Genomic DNA, 20,445 nt, shown 5'->3' with positions numbered 1-20,445 from the left:
CGTGGCACTGGATAAACGAATAGAACAGGTGCCCGTTGACCACGGTAGATTACTCTGATCCATTACAGTAAGAGAATGGGCGACAGAGGTTGGAGGTGGACTGATGCTCATTTTTGCAGCCTCCCCTCGCAGACTAATGTTTATGGATTGACAAGAATAACAGACAGTGAAGGAAATAACAAGTTATTAGTTGCATCTCTTGATGGGAAGGTCATTGCAGTCGAATATCAGACATTCAATAACAGGCTGACGCCATGCACCAAGGAGATTCAGTTCACCTACATTCCAGGTATAGAGGAGTTTGATGTATTTTAGATTTTTTACACATTGTTATATACTATATAGACTGATAGACAGTTAGCCTTTAAATTTTCGTGTACAGTTTTGCCTTAGTTTAGGCCAATTAATAAATCATCTCGTGACCTTTTTCAAAACTAACTGTAGGGAGCAGAGACCATATACCGTATTCAACATAATAAGCGCCCAGGGCGCTCTCAAAATTAGAAATAGGGGGCCCTTATTAGAATATTACTTTGGTGAAAAACAACAGGGTTAAAAGATCGTAAATTTCGTGGTTTATGCTGACAGCCTGAAATGTTTATATACGACAGATATATTTTTCCAGAATCTAATTTCCCACAATTAAGGATGCATATAACACACGTATTATACACGAATAAATAAGTCTTGTGTACATTGATCAAACAGAAGGGGTGCTAATTGGGATTGTTCACTAGCCAATATATTAGCAAATATCTCCGGGGGCGCTTATTATGTCGAATACGGTATATATTATGTGGTCTCTGATAGGGAGGGAGTGTTTTAATAACAGATATTTATTTATTTATTTAGTGGATTATAAATCCATAAAAATATACTTGACTCTACTCATGCTAATATGTCACTTGACCTCTTTCCTGCCATGGCCCCGAAGGGTCAAAGTATGATGAGATTGCCCTGAAGCCATTGTGTCCCCTGCAAATCTGACACTATGAATGGCATGGCATGCAATTGTATGATTCATATTTATCTCTATGCTGTCATGGCAGAATAACAGATGAATATGACAACTGACTAACTCTCTAACAAGCATAATAATGGAATAAGAAATGTCTGAATCTAAATTCTAGAAAGGGAATTTGAAAGAACTGCAAAGATGAAATACTCACTTGCATGTTGATGTTAAGATATCTTATCAGTCATAATCAAATATTCTACATAGTCTTTTAAAAGTATGATTTCATTTAAGGTGATGCTGAAATAGTGTCTGTTGATGTCCTGCGAAGATGTCAAGGAAACAATGGAATCATTGTAGGCATTACCTTTTTAAAGGTGAGATATGACAACATGTACTAAGTTCGCTTGGTATTAGGAATTTCAGTTAGTAACATAAATAACAACAAACATCAATAGCTAAGAGACAAAATGTGCTTAAAGAATGGCAATTAGTAAAATGTTACATACATGCTTTTAGCCATTCATTGATAAATGATATCTTCAGGAAATCAAATTCAAAGTTTTCAGATAGATCTTTAATTGTCCCCCGCCGCGCGAAGCGCGAAGCGGGGGATATAGTATTCACGACCGTCCGTACGTACATCCGTCCGTACGTCCCACCTGTTTGTTGCCGCAATATCTCAAGAACTAAACACTGGATTGTCTTCATATTTGGAACTATGGTGTATATACAGACTCCGCAGACACCAGTCGGTTTTGGTGACCTTGACCCCATTTTCAAGGTCACAGCAGGCAAATCTGCTTTTGGAGTTGGAAAACGGTGTTGCCGCGATATCTCAAGAACTAAACACTGGATTGTCTTCATATTTGGAACTTTGGTGTATATACAGACTCCGCAGACACCAGTCGGTTTTGGTGACCTTGACCCCATTTTCAAGGTCACAGCAGGTAAATCTGCTTTTGGAGTTGGAAAACAGTGTTGCCACGATATCTCAAGCACTAATCGCAGGATTGTCTTCATGTTTGGAACTATGGTGTATATACAGACACCGCAGACACCAGTCGGTTTTGGTGACCTTGACCCCATTTTCAAGGTCTCAGCAGGCAAATCTGCTTTTGGAGTTTGAAAACAGAGTTGCCGCGATATCTCAAGAACTAAACACTGGATTGTTTTCATATTTGGAACTATGGTGTATATACAGACTTCGCAGACACCAGTCGGTTTTGGTGACCTTGACCCTATTTTCAAGGTCACAGCAGGCATATCTGCTTTTGGAGTTGGAAAACGGTGTTGCCGCGATATCTCAAGAACTAATCGCTGGATTGTCTTCATATTTGGTATTTTGGTGTATATACAGGCGGGGGACATTTCGTCACTTCTGTGACAAATACTTGTTAATGTTGTGTTTAAAATATTAATTGTGTCTTAGTTGATAGGATACTTGCAATGGTTATCTTTGTATTCCGGTGAAGAATAGATAATTAAGGCAGTGATGTGTGAGTGTTTTCCTGATAATAGTTTACCATATATTTGATGGTCACATGATGCAGTTGATGGGGATTTCTTACAGCTGCAAGAGGATGAGAAGGAATGTAAGCCAGCCTCTCAGTTCCTCAACCTGTACTCAGCCAGTGAAGTCGGGGACGAGGCCAACTTGGATATTGTTGCTCGTAAGTTGGAGGGTTTCAATTTGATCAAGAAAACAAGCCAAATCACATCACATTATACCATGTGACGGTGTAGGGTATTCCTTCCCTTATCTGCTTATAATGCTTACATAGAGATTATGAGCTGAGTGTGTTTTCATGTTGTAAATGTCATATATTGGGAATAGGAAATGTATAATACTGTAGCGAGCATAAGACATATTTTCCTGGTTTCTGAAGGGCACACTTCAGATGATACCCTGTGATGATGGTTATTACACGAAGCCAGTGATAAATGAACTTGCACACAAATGGACAAATACATGGAAAATTATTATATTAAAATGCATATGCACAATATGATTCACAAAATTGACCTAGGGATTCTGAAACTGAACAGGTATTATCAATCTTAGTGAAAAGGAAAGAGGAAAACTTCCTTATGTTCAACTGCTTATCATCCAGCTCAAGGAGAAATGGCATTTTCAAAGTTCAAAGATGGATCAAGGTTTTTATTTTCTGATGTACACTTAAATTCACCAGGCACACCTCAACATCTTTATGAGCACCCTGGAACACTGGGAGCCAAATACATGTCTATGCCTGAGTGTTAATGTTTATAAGACATGTTAGATGGGTGTGGTGGGTGATTAAACATAGTCATAGTCACTGTGTATTAACTTTGTATACTACACAAAAGAAGTAAAATAACACTCAATTCTTTCATATTAATATAGTTGATCTGTCATACCATGACAGATTAACTATAGTAATATAAAAGAATTGAGTGTTCTTTAACTTCTTTTAGACTTTGATATTAGTGTGTGTGAAAATATATGACAATTTATCTTTTCAGAGGGATGTTTGAGCTTAGAACTGAATTTCATTCCCTACCAGCTTTTACATACTGAGTGAGTTGGTTCTTGATTCTCAAATGTTATGGTTCATTTTGAATTGGCTGTGACTTAACTGTTAGTGCTTTGAAATATATGCTTATAATGTGAAGTTGGTGTCTGACCTGTTGCACAATGTTCAATCTCATTAAAATCAGATCTTAGTTCTCGCTACCGCTAAACAAAGATCTGAAGACATCCCATTAGAGGTCACATTAGAATGACCTTTCATCCGACCAATCAGAGTGTCACGTCCCAGATCATGAAAGTGACAGTCGAAATGTGATTTCTAATCATACAATCTCGAAAACATTAACACAGGATATTCAGAACGATAGATACGGGTTTAACGACTGAATCCATACAATCTAGACCATCTATTAGCCATTCCAGAATGTTCTTTTGTTCAGGTTTCAAATTTGTAATCGAGAATTTGTCAAAATATGTTTCAAAGCGTAGTCGCCATTTTGAAATTAGTGCCGTAAAGCACGAGAAAGCTGCCTTCTGATTGGTCATTCCATTGGTCGATCAAAGTTCGCGCAAGGTTGGTCTGACGTGACCCGTAATTGGATGTCCTCAGATCTTTGTTTAGCGGTTGCGAGAACTAAGATCTGATTTTAATGAGATTGCACAATGTTTGAAGTATGTACAGATATATTATTAGTCATCACTTGAATTCCTACCCAACCATTGTACAAATTATTATGTCATTTGAATAGCTTAGATGTGAAGTTTTTAATTGTTATATCTAGCGGTCAACCATAAACAAAGCCAGGAAGACTATTTTAATTTTCTATTTAATATAGACATGATGGAGTATGGTTTTCTTGGCAAGTGAATTATATAGTGGGCCAGTTATTCTCAACATCTCATGTGGATTTTATCTCATTTAAAACCAGACTTCTTGATGACGATTCTAAAGAAATGGTATTTCTACTCAGTGGAGGAGACAATAAGATCCACATGTATCGAGAGGTATGTATAGATGTAAATGGCTTCTTGTGAACTCTATGACAGAGCTGTTCCCCTGTGACCCGTTCTGGACCTTATTGTTATTGTGGATGGTTGAAACAGTTGCTGAATCTTGTAATTGCTTCCCTTGGATTCCTCAATCAAGACTGCAGCTTACTTGATATAGTCAGACACTATACCTCCAAGCATGGGTAGACTTCAGCTCCGACATTTATTGGTTTGCCTGATACCCATTCTTCAACATTGGTCAGGGGCGGTCGAGTAGCCTAGTGGTTAAAGCGTTTGCTCGTCATGCCGAAGACCCGGGTTCGATTCCCGACATGGGTACAATGTGTGAAGCCCATTTCTGGTGTCCCCCGCCGTGATATTGCTGGATTATTGCTAAAAGCAGCGTAAAACGATACTCACTCACTCACTCACTCACTCAACATTGGTCGGGTCCACAGTCACAAGGTGATAAATAGATAATGTATATACATGTAGGTTGTTTAATCTTTTATTTGTAAGATTGATGCCATTTTTTTAATGGTTAAGTATTTTTTGTCTGGTTTGATACCTCTAATGTGTGGAGCCAGTTAATAATTCACTTCAATATTTTTTGCATTTATGGGTTATAAACATGAAAACTGGTGTACACCTCTTAGCGGATTTACACAAGGCATGCACACTGGTGTTTGTTTATGTTGTTTGTTGTTGTTTGTTTAACGCCGCACTCAGCAATATTCTAGCTATATGACGGCGGTCCGTAAATAATCAAGTCTGAACCAGACAATCCAGTGATTGACATCATGAGCATCCACACAAATGGGATCAATGACATGCATCAACCAAGTCAGCGAACCTGACCACCTGATCCCGTTAGTCACCTCTGACGACAAGCAGAGTCGCTTGTTTATGTTTATAACTCCATGAACACAAAAACATATTGAAGTCAATTCTTATGATAACTTCACAGACTGCTTATTCATTCAATAACACAAAAAACCATGGAGACAACAATATGAAATCAGCCTCATTCTTCGGTGCAATAAGACAACGCAAGCCCCACTCAATCTGTTATCAGCCAATCAGGAAACTGCAGCCCGTTAGAGGTGTGGCTTTATTGTTTTTTGATTTATGGAAAAGTAAATGCAAGAGTAATTGCTTTCTTAACCAATTAAAGCCACAGAATCACTTGCTTGTTGGAATGATAGAGCTCATCGGCATATTCTTTCTTCTGACTCATCCTGGAGGCAATTGTTTTTTTCATATATTCACGATAGTACACACTTAAGTCACTGAAGACATTATGTAAACCAAAGTTCCATGTATTGTTTTTAAGTCTTTCAAGTCACATGGATTTCAAGAAACACCATCTGAGGAATTCTTTCCAGAGTTTAATAATATTCCAAGCAGGTCAGTATATTCAAAATAACATGCCATGTGATAAGGGTTTCTTTACATCAAATTGTTCACTTTATAAATTTTAATTTATTCATTTTCAATTCATATTCATATTCATTTTTTGCAAAGCTTTTCAAAAGATATCAAGAATATATGATAAGAATTACGGAATGACGACGCATTGTTTGGAGTTGTCTCATTTATTAGACGATTGTTCATTTTGTTGCAAGTGTACTGCAGCTGAGTATTAGTTATCTGGACAACTACAAGAGACGGCTCACTGTGATGGGACATCAGAATGGCCTTGTCCAAGTAGCTTATGTCAATGTTACAGCCAAAGGTAGGTAACTCTGTCAGTATGTCAATGTTACAGCCAAAAAGGTTTTTAACTCAATATTCCTCTGTTAAAAGCAAAGGTAAGTCTGTCAGTGTATTGTGTCATGTGTAGGCAATCCTCCTAGGAATTTCTTTGTTTATCTTCATCATAACGCTGATATTCTCTAATGACTCTTCACTAAAGTAGTTACCACTTCTTGTGTGATGATCTCTGTAGATGACACAATAATTTTTGATTGCTGTACAGAGTATCCCATAGACATACCAGAATTCTCTCGTTCTTCTGACGGGAGCACGGGTGGCCCAGTCGTCTAAGGCGCCGCGATTCGCTGTGCAGAGTTGCGTCCCTTGGGCACGCCAGAAGCCTATGATTGTGGGTTCTAATCCCGGTTCGCCCCATTTATGTTTCTAGGTTTGTCAGCACCATACCCGTGCTCGTGGGTTTCACCAAAGTGGTAAACGTCTAAGACCTGCATCACTTCTGGCTTTCCTCCCACATTAAACTGACACGCCGTGATATAACTGGAATACTGTTAAAAGCGGCGTTAAACCCAACTCACTCACTCGTTCTTCTGACACTGACAATCTGTGATCAGTGAGTGATTCGTGAGTTGTTAAGGCATGCCAGAAACCTGCATATCTTTGGCTTTCTTCCAACATCAACATGATCAAGCTGACATGCAGTGATATAACTGGAATACAGTTCAGAGCAGCATTAAACCCAACTCGCTCACTTACATCTGATCACATCTATGAAAAATGTGCATCAAAGTTATTTCTCACTCTGTTTTCTTGTCAGAGGTACTTATTTCCTGGTCAACAGAGCATGACAGCCCCATCACCAGTATCAGGCTCTTCACAGCCAAGAACCACGTCGCCTGTCCTTCCTTCCTCGACTTCTTCAATGGTAATATTCAAAATGTTTCTGATATTCTTTCAGGTTTTCAGTGAGACATTAGGTAGCCCCATGGTTCAAGTGTTTGACTAAAATGGTTAAAGCATGGTGTTATTCATTCACATGGGTATAGTTTGTTAAGCCTGTTTTTGACTTCTTTTGTGATGATGAAGCTACTTAAAGGTGTGAACGTATTCATTAACTAAACTAAGGCCTGTCTGTCATAAAGAACAAACGCATAGGATAATTTTAGTTGCATTCTGACCAGAAACTGATGGCCCTTGACTCTCGTAATATTTGAATACTTAATTTCGAAACCTTTGTACTGTGACAAAGCCACACAGTGTTTAATGGATAAAACCTATGCCACTTTTATTAACATAAAATAGCTTCAAAAATAGAGAGGGGCGGTCAGGTAGCCTAGTGGTTAAAGCGTTCGCTTGTCATGCCAAAGACCCAGGTTCAATTCCCGACATGGGTACAATGTGTGAAGCCCATTTCTGGTGTCCCCCGCCGTGATATTGCTGGAATATTGCTAAAAGCGGCGTAAAACCATACTCACTCACTCAAAAGTAGAGAGCTATATAATGATCATTTGAAACGTAAATATTTTCATCCATTGTGTCATGCTTGACACTGCCATCTGTAAATTGTCAGTGTGCCAAGTATTTTCTGTGGAAAAGATGGCTTATTCATCACAGATAAGAGCACATCGTATATGATGTATCATGATATGTATCGGATTGTGAGCAAGGTCTCGTGATACGTATCGGATCGCACAGTTGGTGTATCGTCCCAGCCTTGGTACAAGGTAATGGGTTGTTCCCCGGAACTCCTTGTTATGACCCCTAAGATGTTCAGACAGGATGGCACTCAGCTCCAGGGAATAATCTATCAGTGTTACTTTCACTTTGTGTGTCTTTATTTGATAACGTGCAATTTGTTCGTCTGTCTTCAGAAGAAAGTGCGCGTGAAGAAGAAGAACAGTTGGCCAACTACAACCTGTTGGTTACCAGTGCTCTTGAGCCTGCAGTAGTGTACAGGTAACTTGTACTCACAGTCCTACACAGAGATACTTGGTGTCAGGGAGTTGGCTTATATGCTACATTGAACAGTATTTCAGCTACTGTATTCACCATCATAAGGGCCTTGGGGAATTAGAAAATTGATAAAGAGGGAAGCTACGGTATATATATTTGTTGGCAGTAATATGGTAGTAGGGGGCATTTATATAGAATGTACTTTAAAGAGAGAACTATGTAAATGCCACATTGAACAGTATTTCAGCTACTGTATTCACCATCATAAGGGCCTTGGGGAATTATAAAATTGATAAAGAGGGAAGCTACCGAATATTGTAGTAGGGGGCATTTATATAGAATGTACTTTAAAGAGAAAACTATGTAAATGCTACATTGAACAGTATTTCAGCAACCATATTCACCATCATAAGGGCCTTGGGGAATTAGAAAATTGATAAAGAGGGAAGCTACGGTATATATATTTGTTGGCAATAATATGGTAGTAGGGGGCATTAATATAGAATGTACTTTAAAGAGAGAACTATGTAAATGCCACATTGAACAGTATTTCAGCTACCGTATTCGCCATCATAAGGGCCTTGGGGAATTATAAAATTGATAAAGAGGGAAGCTACGGTATATATATTTGTTGGCAGTAATATGGTAGTAGGGGGCATTTATATAGAATGTAATTTAAAGAGAGAACTATGTAAATGCTACATTGAACAGTATTTCAACTACCGTATTCACCATAATAAGGGCCTTGGGGAATTAGAAAATTGATAAAGAGGGAAGCTACGGTATATATATTTGTTGTCAGTTAAATGGTAGTAGGGCGCATTTATATAGAATGTAATTTAAAGAGAGAACTATGTAAATGCCACATTGAACAGTATTTCAACTACCGTATTCACCATAATGAGGGCCTTGGGGAATTATAAAATTGATAAAGAGGGAAGCTACGGTATATATATTTGTTGGCAGTAATGAGGCAGTAGGGGGCCTTTTTATAGAATGTACTTTCAAAATGTTTGTGAGGGGGTGCTTACTTGCTTGCTTGAGCAGGGCTCATGATACAGTGTATCAAGGTATGTCCGTTTAATGTGGAGGAAAGTCACAATAGGTTGTACTACACCTTGTAGATACCGTCGGGATACAATGTTAGAATTTGTCCCCAGTAATCTATGCTGGTCGTAGCAGGCAACTTAATCATGTTAATGGATCGGGTGATCAAGCTCAGTGAATTGGTGAATGGAGTATCAGAAATAGCTGGTGTTAAGTAATATTAAACCACGCACGCATGCATGCCGCACGCACACACGCACGGCCTTATGTGAAGCAGATTACAGTAGAGAGAAGTTTGTGTCTCCTCACAAAAATATTTCTTTATCTTAATATGCAAGGCTCAGCAATAGGAAAGAACATCTATTTCAGGAATGTCCTGATCACTGGCTTTGAAGACATCTTGTCACTCCCCAACAGTGAGAAGTTTGACAGCACACTTTGTTCTTGTGTAGTGGACATAGACTTCGACGGGGAGAACGAGCTGCTTGTAGGAACATATGGACAGGTAGGCTACACGATATCAGAACATTGTCATGACAGAAGAGTGAGAGTGTGTTGTCAATCAGCTGCTCTTTTGTTTGTAAACCTTTTGATGTTAGGGAAGAGAATTTTATGGATGTCAACTTCTTTATTAGAAGGAACACAACATTTCAGAGTATAAACTTATTAAATCATCAGGTGAAATATATACTCCAAAATGTTTGGTTCCTCATAATAAAGAAGTTGACATCCATAAAATTCTCTTCCTTATGTGTATCACTTCTCAATGCCTTTCAAAGACTTTTGATGTTATAGTCTTTTAGGAAGTGTGCTAAGACAACACAATTCAATGTGGGTTCGAATCCCGGATGGCCCTGATTATGTTTCTAGGTTTGTCAGTACCAGTAAGCAAGTCACAAAGGTAGAGGTGTTTGTTGATACTGGGATGACCTTACCTGTATGTCATGAGTCATGCATTCTATATCCTCACAAAATAAGTAAAGACCACCCACTGTTGGAAGGCAGTGTGATGCAATACCCACCAGCCATGACAGATTAGCTAAAGTCATATGAAACTAATCATGTGTTCTTTAACTTCTTTTGAACAGTATATATTCACAATCAACTTTCTGTTTAATTACAACAGGAACTTCTAGCATACAAGTATTTTGAAGAAAACCAGCACTTTGACACTGACAGAAAATACAGCCTATCAGATATCACCATTAAGGCTGGAAGCAGCCAATCAAATACTCCGTCACATACATCATCCACACCAGAGAGGACTCTGAACCAATTAGAGGAGTTAAACAAACAGAGGCACAGATCGGATGAATCTAACTCCCAAGCTACCAGTGTGAAGGATGCTCAGCCAACCAGGAAGGCAAAGTCGCAGGAGGATCTGTTTGTGTCTGGGCATGGTGTGAAGGAAGAACAGGTTCAACTGGAAGAAGACGTCCAGCCTCCATTTAACCCTGCAGGTTTTCAGTTACTTTGGCAACGGAGTTTTCCAGGGCCTGTGGTTGGGTTGGATAGACTGGACATCATGGGGGACGGCATGGATGACCTTGTAGTGGTCACTCTGAAGGGGATGCATATACTGCAGGTGGGTTTCATACTGAAGTAAGGGTGAAACGATACACCGATATTCTGATCACGATACTTGACCCACGATATATCGATACGCCACGCAAAAGTATAGTGTTCCCTCGCTATTGCACCCTTCAATATAGTGCAATATAGCGCAGGGTAACACATCACTGCCAAAACTCACATACATTTTTTATAAGCTCAAGTTTTACCCTGACACAATGTTTTTCCTCATCTCAAAAATCATTATCAGCTGTTCACCACGAGCAGGTAACACCTGAAATACCAGTCAACAAATCCGACTAAAGTACGCAATTCAGTCCCATTATTATACTATCTGGTTATAAAAATTTGTTCATTGTATATCTGGACTTATATTTGTAATATATTTTATTATACCTGCTCGTTCACCTGAATTCTCTGAAGGAATACAATGTGGTTTTTTTTAGGCACATAACACTCGATAAATACTTTTTTAACTATGAATCATAAACCACTACTATTCTTATCTTTTTTCAAACTCTGAAACGTACATTATAGATCGTATTAGGCAGAGCATGTACTGTTGTGTTGGTCATCTGCACCCTCCGTCGTACATCCTTGACATATATTGGATCAGCAACAGCATACTGCAACAATGGTGGACTGTTGTACATGGTAGATATATATTGTATCAGCAACAGCATACTGCAACAATGGTGGACTGTTGTACATGGTAGATATATATTGGATCAGCAACAGCATACTGCAACAATGGTGGACTGTTGTACATGGTAGATATATATTGTATCAGCAACAGTGTACTGCAACAATGGTGGACTGTTGTACATGCTAGATATATATTGTATCAGCAACAGCATACTGCAACAATGGTGGACTGTTGTACATGGTAGATATATATTGTATCAGCAACAGCGTACTGCAACAATGGTGGACTGTTGTACATGGTAGATATATATTGTATCAGCAACAGTGTACTGCAACAATGGTGGACTGTTGTACATGGTAGATATATATTGTATCAGCAACAGTGTACTGCAACAATGGTGGACTGTTGTACATGGTAGATATATATTGTATCAGCAACAGCATACTGCAACAATGGTGGACTGTTGTACATGGTAGATATATATATTGTATCAGCAACAGCATACTGCAACAATGGTGGACTGTTGTACATGGTAGATATATATTGTATCAGCAACAGTGTATTGCAACAATGGTGGACTGTTGTACATCCTGGTAGATATATATTGTATCAGCAACAGCGTATTGCAACAATGATGGACTGTTGAACATACAGATAGATAGATATATTGTATCAGCAACAGCATACTGCAACAATGGTGGATATAGATATCATATAGACCAACTGTAAGACTTTGATAACTGTATGTTGCAGCCCGATCTAGGGGAAGTGGCGGAGGTGTGTCGAGAACGACTGCGTGGCTTGTGTGACTCCAGCTCCGAGCCTGATGATGCCTACCACAATCTACAAAAGGAGACTTTCGGAAGGTGACAGTGACTACCAGGGAGATGTCAACAAGTTTCCGTTTTCAATTAACAATTTGTAAATACATCACCAAACGTCAAATCTAAGGCATTGTATGTGCGTTCCTTGCCAAGCACAATGCTATACTGATAAGTTAGGATCATTCTAGTCATGTTTGTGTTATGTCTGAGACAAGTAGAAAGGGTTTCTATCATGTAAATATGTATATATGTAGAATCATGTAAATATGTATACATGTAAAATCATGTGAATATGTGCTTATGTGCTTATGTAGAGAAAAATGTGATCAAAGATTAACGGGAGATGAGGCCCCTCAATTTGCTGTCTGTATGTCTAGATGTTACTGGTAGATTGATCAAGATGAAACTTGAGGTACCAGGCAGGTACAGTGTCTTTAAGAGACTTGGGTTGAACTGCGGGGACTTCTGATTGAGCAAAGTTTCATGTAAAAGCAGAAAAAAGAGGTTCTCTGGTCCGTGTATTTTATTGATATTGAAGACAGTAGACCTGAACACCCCAACTACCTTGGTTACATCAGTAGACAACCGGAATGGGCTTCTTTGCCTAGTAAGAAGTAATTGTTTAAAAGTTAGTTAGAGCTGGACAAGTACAATGTGCTGTGCGGTGTAACAACATGCTCAGCTGGCTGGCTAGGTAAAACAATGGAAATAAATCAATCTTATTAGGATATGGTTACCATGGTTACAGTAAAGTGACGTATAAAAATACTTCTTAATCATGAATGTTTACAAACTTTCTCAAACACAGATGGAAACTGCTGAAGATAATATAAGTAAAAGTGGGCGTCTGACAGCTACTACACTCCCCTGCTTACATGTTGACAAAACGTCAATACAATGCGAATTCATGGTAAACATGAAACATATACAATAATGTTTCCCAAAATATGTACATAGAAAAATGTATGATTATAACTGTAAATTATGAGCACCACTGTTCATCAAATGAAATTCCATCTCAGATTTCATCACTTCTGGACAGACTCTGATAGCTGATGAACCAGAAGTAACTGTATCCTAGTGATGTTGGCGATCAGAGATGGATCCAACTGCTTTGTTGTGCTGCTGCTATAAGCAGGAGAAGTGACCTTGGTGAGTTAAGAGGGTTGGGTGTTTTCCAGCTGTTGTCCTGGTGGATCTCCATGTTGTCTCCAACTCAGAAGCTTCTGCCGCTTTTCCTCCCCTGCTTCATATGAAGCATTACTCTCAGACTCTTTATCATCTTGAAGTTCCGGTGATGTGTCTTCTTCACCAAGAGGAGTGGTCGGGTAGCCTAGTGGTTAAAGCGTTCGCTCGTCACGTCGAAGACCCGGGTTTGATTCCCGACATGGGTAAAATTTTTGAAGGCCATTTCTGGTATCCCCAGCCATGATATTGATGGAATATTGCTAAAAGCGGCTTAAAACCATACTCACACACTCGCTCACTCACTCTCTTCACCAAGAACGTCTAAAGCTGGAGCTTCATCCAGACCCACAGACTCTACATCATCTGTGTTCTGTTGCACTTTCCCGCTCTTGGTTTGTTTCGACACCAAGGATTTTACTAAAGATATGTATATCATATTCACTTTCAATTTCATCATTGTCTTCTTCGCTGCTCAGCTCCACGTGATCAGGGCACAGTTGTACAAACTGATCTTAGTGCCAAGGTGATCGTAACTCCCATACATAACATAGACTTACAACAACCGTAGCGCTAAGGTTGTTTTGTACAACGGCACCCTGGTAGTTAACTGACACCGTTCCTGTTCATGTTCTCTGTGGATGTCATCCACTGGCGTTAGTGATCCAGGAACTCTTTTCCGTGTACATCTTCCTGAGGCAAGGAAGTTAAGTAACTATAAAAGTCCCGTTTTAAACCCTTGCCGAACTGGGTTGGAATTCTGTGCAATTCGTAGCAACAACAGTGGCTACTACGAGTTATATCCCTTTCATGTCCCTCCTACTGGCCAATCAGATTCCACCTCTCATATCACTTGCATTTTCTTCAAACAAAATGGTGCCGCCAAGTCAATACAATCTGATTAATAATCAAGATCTATATTGTAATAAAAGGGGTCTTACCTTGCGAAGTGCATCAAATTACTGGAGAACCTTGATTGAAAACATAAAAAGATTTGAAAAATATCTCAACTTCCTACACATGCTTAGCTAATCCTGCAATTGACTGAAATCTGCACTGCAGTTTGCAAACCAAATGTCGATTTCGTTACATGATTTTGATTGCATAGATTTGTTAGTCCAGCCAAAATATTACTCCATAATTCCAGCCTTGTTCAGCAAGGATGGAAACTGGACTTGTATAGTTAACCCCTTGCTTTGGGAAGATGTTCTGTGTATTGTTTTCTGACTTCCTCCCCTTGTAGTGGCTGAATGACATTTTCATTGAGTATTTTCTTTACCACTACTTTGTATGATGTTTGGCTCCATACATCTTGAATCTTGTTCCGGCCTTTGGGGTGGTTTCTGAGGAAGACTCTTGCTCCTATGGTGAGTTCTTTGTCCTTGGAACTCCATACTGTACTTGACCAACGTACAATCTACCCTGGCTATAACATCAACATTTGTCCGGGAAGATTTGGGTGTTATAACCTGGGTGGCAAATTAACCAGGGAAGCCATTATAATCAGTCAAAACCAAGTCATATATGAATACATGTACATTTAATAACTCAGTGTAGTGTAGGGAGATCTTTATTCATTCAACAAGTACATACATATGTAATAGAAAATAAATAAGTTTTAGTCTGTTTTCAGTCGTACAAATGGGTATCTCTCATACTCTCACGTCTAGTCGCACGTTTAAAAGGAAGCCAGAAGCTGGAATGTAAACATTAAACTTGTTTCTGTCCAGTTGCGCATGGACCTGCCTATGATATGTCACAAATCTCGAAGAATAAGCCATCAAGCAGGACTGGACTGGATTACTTCCCTGTGGGGATGGCTGAGTGGGAAAGTATGACTGAAAACAGACCAATAAAACATTGTTTTTAATCTGAAAAACCCATTATTCATATTATGTGTGCACTAGATGAACACTGTGATGCTACTGTCATCCTGGCATTCGTTGTGGCTCAAAGAAGTGACACGTTGTTGTTTGTTGGCAGGTGATAAGAAAGTAAGTGTGTCAATAATATCTGCACACATTTTCATATTACAGGAAACCACGAAAGTATGTGGCCACTTGGTGAATTGAAAAAATGGCGGGAAACAACAATACGCCTGTAAATTAATGTGACTAGAGCCATAAACAAGAGATAAACATTACCAATTATGAATGGGAAGACCCCCAAGGTAACAAACCATAAACAAAATAGCAGCATACGATGAATGTAGAAACACACAAAGTATAGAACAAAGTGCTTTAATTTTCAAAGTATGTCCGTCTGTGGAGATGACAAAGCAGTTATGTGTTTTGATGTGACGTCACAACTTTTTGTCTTATGCCAACTTGGCAAGGGTGCTTCTTCTTCTGGTTGGAACAACTTTTCTTCAGCAGCTGGATCTCGCACAGTTCGTCTTTCTGTCAAAAAACTGCAATAAATGCAGGATAGGTATACAAATGTACAAAATATTCAGATTTGACTAAATCTCTTGCCATAAAGGGCCACATACACCTACTGTGCAACGAGGAAAATGTCCTAGTAGAACACTGATGTCCATGGTCATCATGCACTGACTTCTACACCTTTGTCTTCAAGCAATCGCGTAGTAAGAGCTGCTTGACTACTGTTGCCTTTTCCTGTATCTGTCAATACAGGACATCTTTGCCCTCCGCTATCTGATTCCAGAACTGGACCAATCCCCATGTCCCAGAGTGTTCTCTGAGAAGTTGATGCTTAGATAGCTTTAAGTCTTTGTCCCGGTAATTTCTAATTTTGCCAATGTAGTTTTCCTCCATCTGTAATTTGGATATATCCTCCAGTGACAGTGAGGGCATGTGAGTGGCCATCATAGGAACTTCTCTCATCATTGTCTGGAATACTCCTACCCACATTTCAGTGATGATTTGTGCAGAAGACATTAAGTCACCCAGGAGTTGTGCGGAGGTATTTTTCTGCTGAGGGGTCTCTATTCTTGTTTTGTTTTCCAGAACGATGACGGATAGTGAGGTTAAATTGTGCCAGTTCTCCAACCCATCTGATCTCTGTATCTCCAAGCTTGGCAGTTGTTTGTATGTAAGCTGAGAGGGTCATAGTCTGTCAGCAACAGGCATTCTGTTCCAAGCAAGAGATCTCTGTATGTTTTACCTTACCTGATGCTATACCTATAGCACTGTGTAGCACTGTGCAGCGTCAGGTTAGAATAAATACATTGCATGCTCATGTTTTACCTTACCTGACGCTACACCTATAGCACTGTGTAGCACTGTGCAGCATCAGGTAAGAATAAATACATTGCATTCTCATGTTTTTCCTTACCTGATGCTACCTAGTGCTACACAGTGCTATAGGTGTAGCGTATAAAAGTATCAATTTCCTATCAATTTCTCCCTTGGCAACTGGAATATGGTTGAAACCATGTGCCAGGTCCAGGCTGCAAAAGTCCTTTGCATCTTTCAATAGATCTAATTCTTCTTCATTCCTGGGCAGAGGATAGGCATCTTTGTGTGTCTTCGCATTTAATTAGAAATGCTCATTTTTCTGAGACAGCCCATTTGAGTGCTAATAATTCCTACTTCTTGCTGTAAATGTTCAGCTGACTGACCCACTCCTCTACTGGACCGTCAGGGGCGGCCACCTTCGTCAGTTGTCTACAAGAAGGACATGGAATGGACTTGTCTTGTATTGCATCAGACTGTGTGTTGGTCTATTTCAGCAGACAGGAGTTACAGAATGTTTGATTACACTGAAGTGTGGCAGGATCTGTGAACACCTGTACAGATGACACAGGTGAGGTGATTGTCTGTCAGTTTCTTAGCGGTCGCCATCTGAGGTAAAGCCATAAACCTAGGTGAGGTGGTTGTCTGTCAGTTTCTTAGCGATCGCCATCTGAAGTAAAGCCATAAACTTAGGTGAGGTGGTTGTCTGTCAGTTTCTTAGCGATCGCCATCTGAAGTAAAGCCATAAACTTAGGTGAGGTGATTGTCTGTCAGTTTCTTAGCGATCGCCACCTGAAGTAAAGCCATAAACTTAGGTGAGGTGGTTGTCTGTCAGTTTCTTAGCGATCGCCACCTGAAGTAAAGCCATAAACTTAGGTGAGGTGGTTGTCTGTCAGTTTCTTAGCGATCGCCACCTGAAGTAAAGCCATAAACTTAGATGAGGTGGTTGTCTGTCAGTTTCTTAGCGATCGCCATCTGAAGTAAAGCCATAAACTTAGGTGAGGTGGTTGTCTGTCAGTTTCTTAGCGATCGCCACCTGAAGTAAAGCCATAAACTTAGGTGAGGTGGTTGTCTGTCAGTTTCTTAGCGATCGCCATCTGAAGTAAAGCCATAAACTTTCCCTTGTTCTTGTTCTTTTGAAAGGGCAGTTCCTATCCCAGAAAGCCGGCATCCACCTCCAAAATATATTGCCTCGTAAAGTCTAAGTCAGGCGCTGAAGTGAGAATGGTTTTCAGTTCCTAAAAGGCTTTGTCGCAGGAGGCATCCCATTCACTGATCCCAAGTCTTAAAGTTTATTTACTTTCTCCTCTTCCCATGTCTTTTAAAGTTTATGCCTTGCAGGAGTGCATGTAGTGATGCAGCTATAGTGGTGAAATCCCACACAAACCTCCTATAGTAAGCTGCCAATCCAAGAAATCCTCTTACTTTTTTTCGGCTATTTGTTAATAGATTATTAATGCTAAGGCCCAAATGGCAGAAACGTCACTACCCAACCACAGCTGCGGGTCTAAATGGGAGCGAACGCCGCCAGGCCAAATTTAATTATTAATATATACTTAATGCTACGGCCCAAATGACGGAAACGACGCAACCCGACCAACGCTGCGGGTCTAAATGGGAGCGAACGCCGCCAGGCCCAGCTATGTTACTAGATTCCCGAGTGAAAACCCGGGAAAGACTGGGTTCCAAATGGTAAGAAGGTAACCCAGCCTGGGTTCCCGCTGGAAAGCAGGTAACCGGAAACCCTAATTAGTATATATATCAATATAAATTATGATGATATAGGAGGTAGCCCAGAAGAACCACGCCACTTAGCACCAAAGTGCTACCCCACACCCCACGGCCGCGGATGATGATACGCATGCCCGCCATGATTGCCTCATAAATAAGATGTCTTACCTTCATAATTACCTACTTGCAAATTGGGACCAAGGCACTATCGATATCCTTGACGAAAGCTTGAATCCCTTTAAAACTAAGGTGGATTCCCTCCCACTGGAACCAGGATTGGTCAGTGGCCACTATTTTGGGATGGGAGATAAATGAGAATTTAGGAAGGTCGCGGAGACGATTGGCTAACCTTACGTGGGTCGCGTGCGGAGTGCCAGTATCTACGTTGTAGGATGCTGGAAAAACAGACATGGGTATCTGGTAGGTGCGCCTGGATCCGCATGATCGAGGTCTCCATATTGAGGAGGAGCTGGCTGGTCTTTGTGGAGCCCAAGTCGTTAGATCCCAGGTGTATTACCACAGCTGAAGGGCTGCGCCGCGTTGCCTCCACCTGAGCATTGATTGTTGCCTGTGCGCCGGTCAGTCCAAAGGGCTTCCTTGTCTATTCCTAAAGTCTGCTTGTACCTATCCAAAGAATAGTCTTTCTCCCTCGGCAACTGGAATATGGTTTAAACCATGTGCCAGGTCCAGGCTACGTGTCATCTTTGCATGTTTTCGCTTTTAAAGCGCAGTCGTCGTACCAGATTACCATTACTCTTGCCGACAAGGACCACTGGCGAGGCATTAGGACTTGAAGATGCCCTTATGATCCCAGACTCTTGTACCTTTGCGAGATATTCTTTGACTTACAGGGTTACATTCTTGTGCCTAACTGCATCGCAAAATCCGATGACTTCATCGCAAAAGCTAAAAGTGTTGTGATGTTTGAAAACAACTTCAAGCAAATTTCATGATACTGGTTGCTGATGTTCTTGTCCAGATCCATCTTTTACATGATATGGGTGGCAAAATATATTATTCCATATCCTGTACACAGATGAACCGGTACAAGCTAAAATAAATAAACAATAACACTCATAAGTAAAAGTGTAAACAAACAAACAAAACAATAACAAATAAATCAAATTAACAAAAAATAAACTTACCTTTAAATTATCAATGTAATAGTGAAAATGCACCTTTAAATTACACCACCGTCCCCGTTACCCCCAGATCATTTGTACTTACCCCTCGCATGCCAGTAAAGCTCTGAGAAGTATCTTGGGCCATCCGTTAGCCTAGCATATCCAGTATGTTGTTGAGTTGGCTCGATATAGCTAGCATCGACCAAAACGGGCGACACTACTTGTTGGGGCTCTTCGATGTTGTCTCCGTGATCGACTCGCTGGAGAACGTTTGAATTGTCCGAATCATCTGCTTCAACTAGCAAATTAGCGGCTATTTGTACATTTGGCAAGGGGGTCCATGCAATGGAGATCTAGCTGATCTCCGTGACTTACCAGTAGCCGATGGGACCAAGGCATTATCGATATCCTTGACGAAAACTTGAATCCCTTTAAAACTAAGGTGGATTCCCTCCCACTGGAACCAGGATTGGTCAGTGGCCACTATTTTGGGATGGGAGATAAATGAGAATTTAGGAAGGTCGCGGAGACGATTGGCTAACCTTACGTGGGTCGCGTTCGGAGTGCCAGTATCTACGTTGTAGGATGCCGGAAAAACAGACATGGGTATCTGGTAGGTGCGCCTGGATCCGCATGATCGAGGTCTCCATATTGAGGAGGAGCTGGCTGGTCTTTGTGGAGCCCAAGTCGTTAGATCCCAGGTGTATTACCACAGCTGAAGGGCTGCACCGCGTTGCCTTCACCTGAGCATTGATTGTTGCCTGTGCGCCGGTCAGTCCAAAGGGCTATTCCTAAAGTCTGCTTGTACCTATCCAAAGAATAGTCTTTCTCCCTCGGCAACTGGAATATGGTTTAAACCATGTGCCAGGTCCAGGCTACGTGTCATCTTTGCATGTCTTCGCATTTAAAGCGCAGTAGTCGTACCAGATTACCATTACTCTTGCCGACAAGGACCACTGGCGAGGCATTAGGACTTGAAGATGCCCTTATGATCCC

At 40.4% G+C, this 20,445-nt stretch overlaps 1 protein-coding gene across 1 annotated transcript; it reads left to right on the top strand.

The window, feature by feature from the left end:
* The first annotated feature begins 43 nt into the window (after positions 1-43).
* Positions 44-20,226, top strand: LOC124146439 (KICSTOR complex protein kaptin-like). Its single transcript, XM_046516724.2, has 12 exons — positions 44-289; positions 1,250-1,332; positions 2,529-2,628; positions 3,461-3,515; positions 4,397-4,472; positions 5,791-5,864; positions 6,083-6,192; positions 6,988-7,095; positions 8,042-8,126; positions 9,540-9,675; positions 10,297-10,755; positions 12,142-20,226. The coding sequence occupies exons 1-12, from the start codon at positions 76-78 to the stop codon at positions 12,256-12,258; spliced, it is 1,617 nt and encodes a 538-aa protein (XP_046372680.1). The 5' UTR covers positions 44-75; the 3' UTR covers positions 12,259-20,226.
* The last annotated feature ends 219 nt before the right edge of the window (positions 20,227-20,445 follow it).

Source organism: Haliotis rufescens, unplaced genomic scaffold (assembly GCF_023055435.1).
Source record: "Haliotis rufescens isolate VD_foot unplaced genomic scaffold, xgHalRufe1.0.p SCAF_3, whole genome shotgun sequence".
NCBI lineage: Eukaryota > Metazoa > Mollusca > Gastropoda > Lepetellida > Haliotidae > Haliotis > Haliotis rufescens.
Note: the sequence above shows the minus strand (reverse complement) of the source record. Positions and strands in the feature narration are given on the sequence as shown.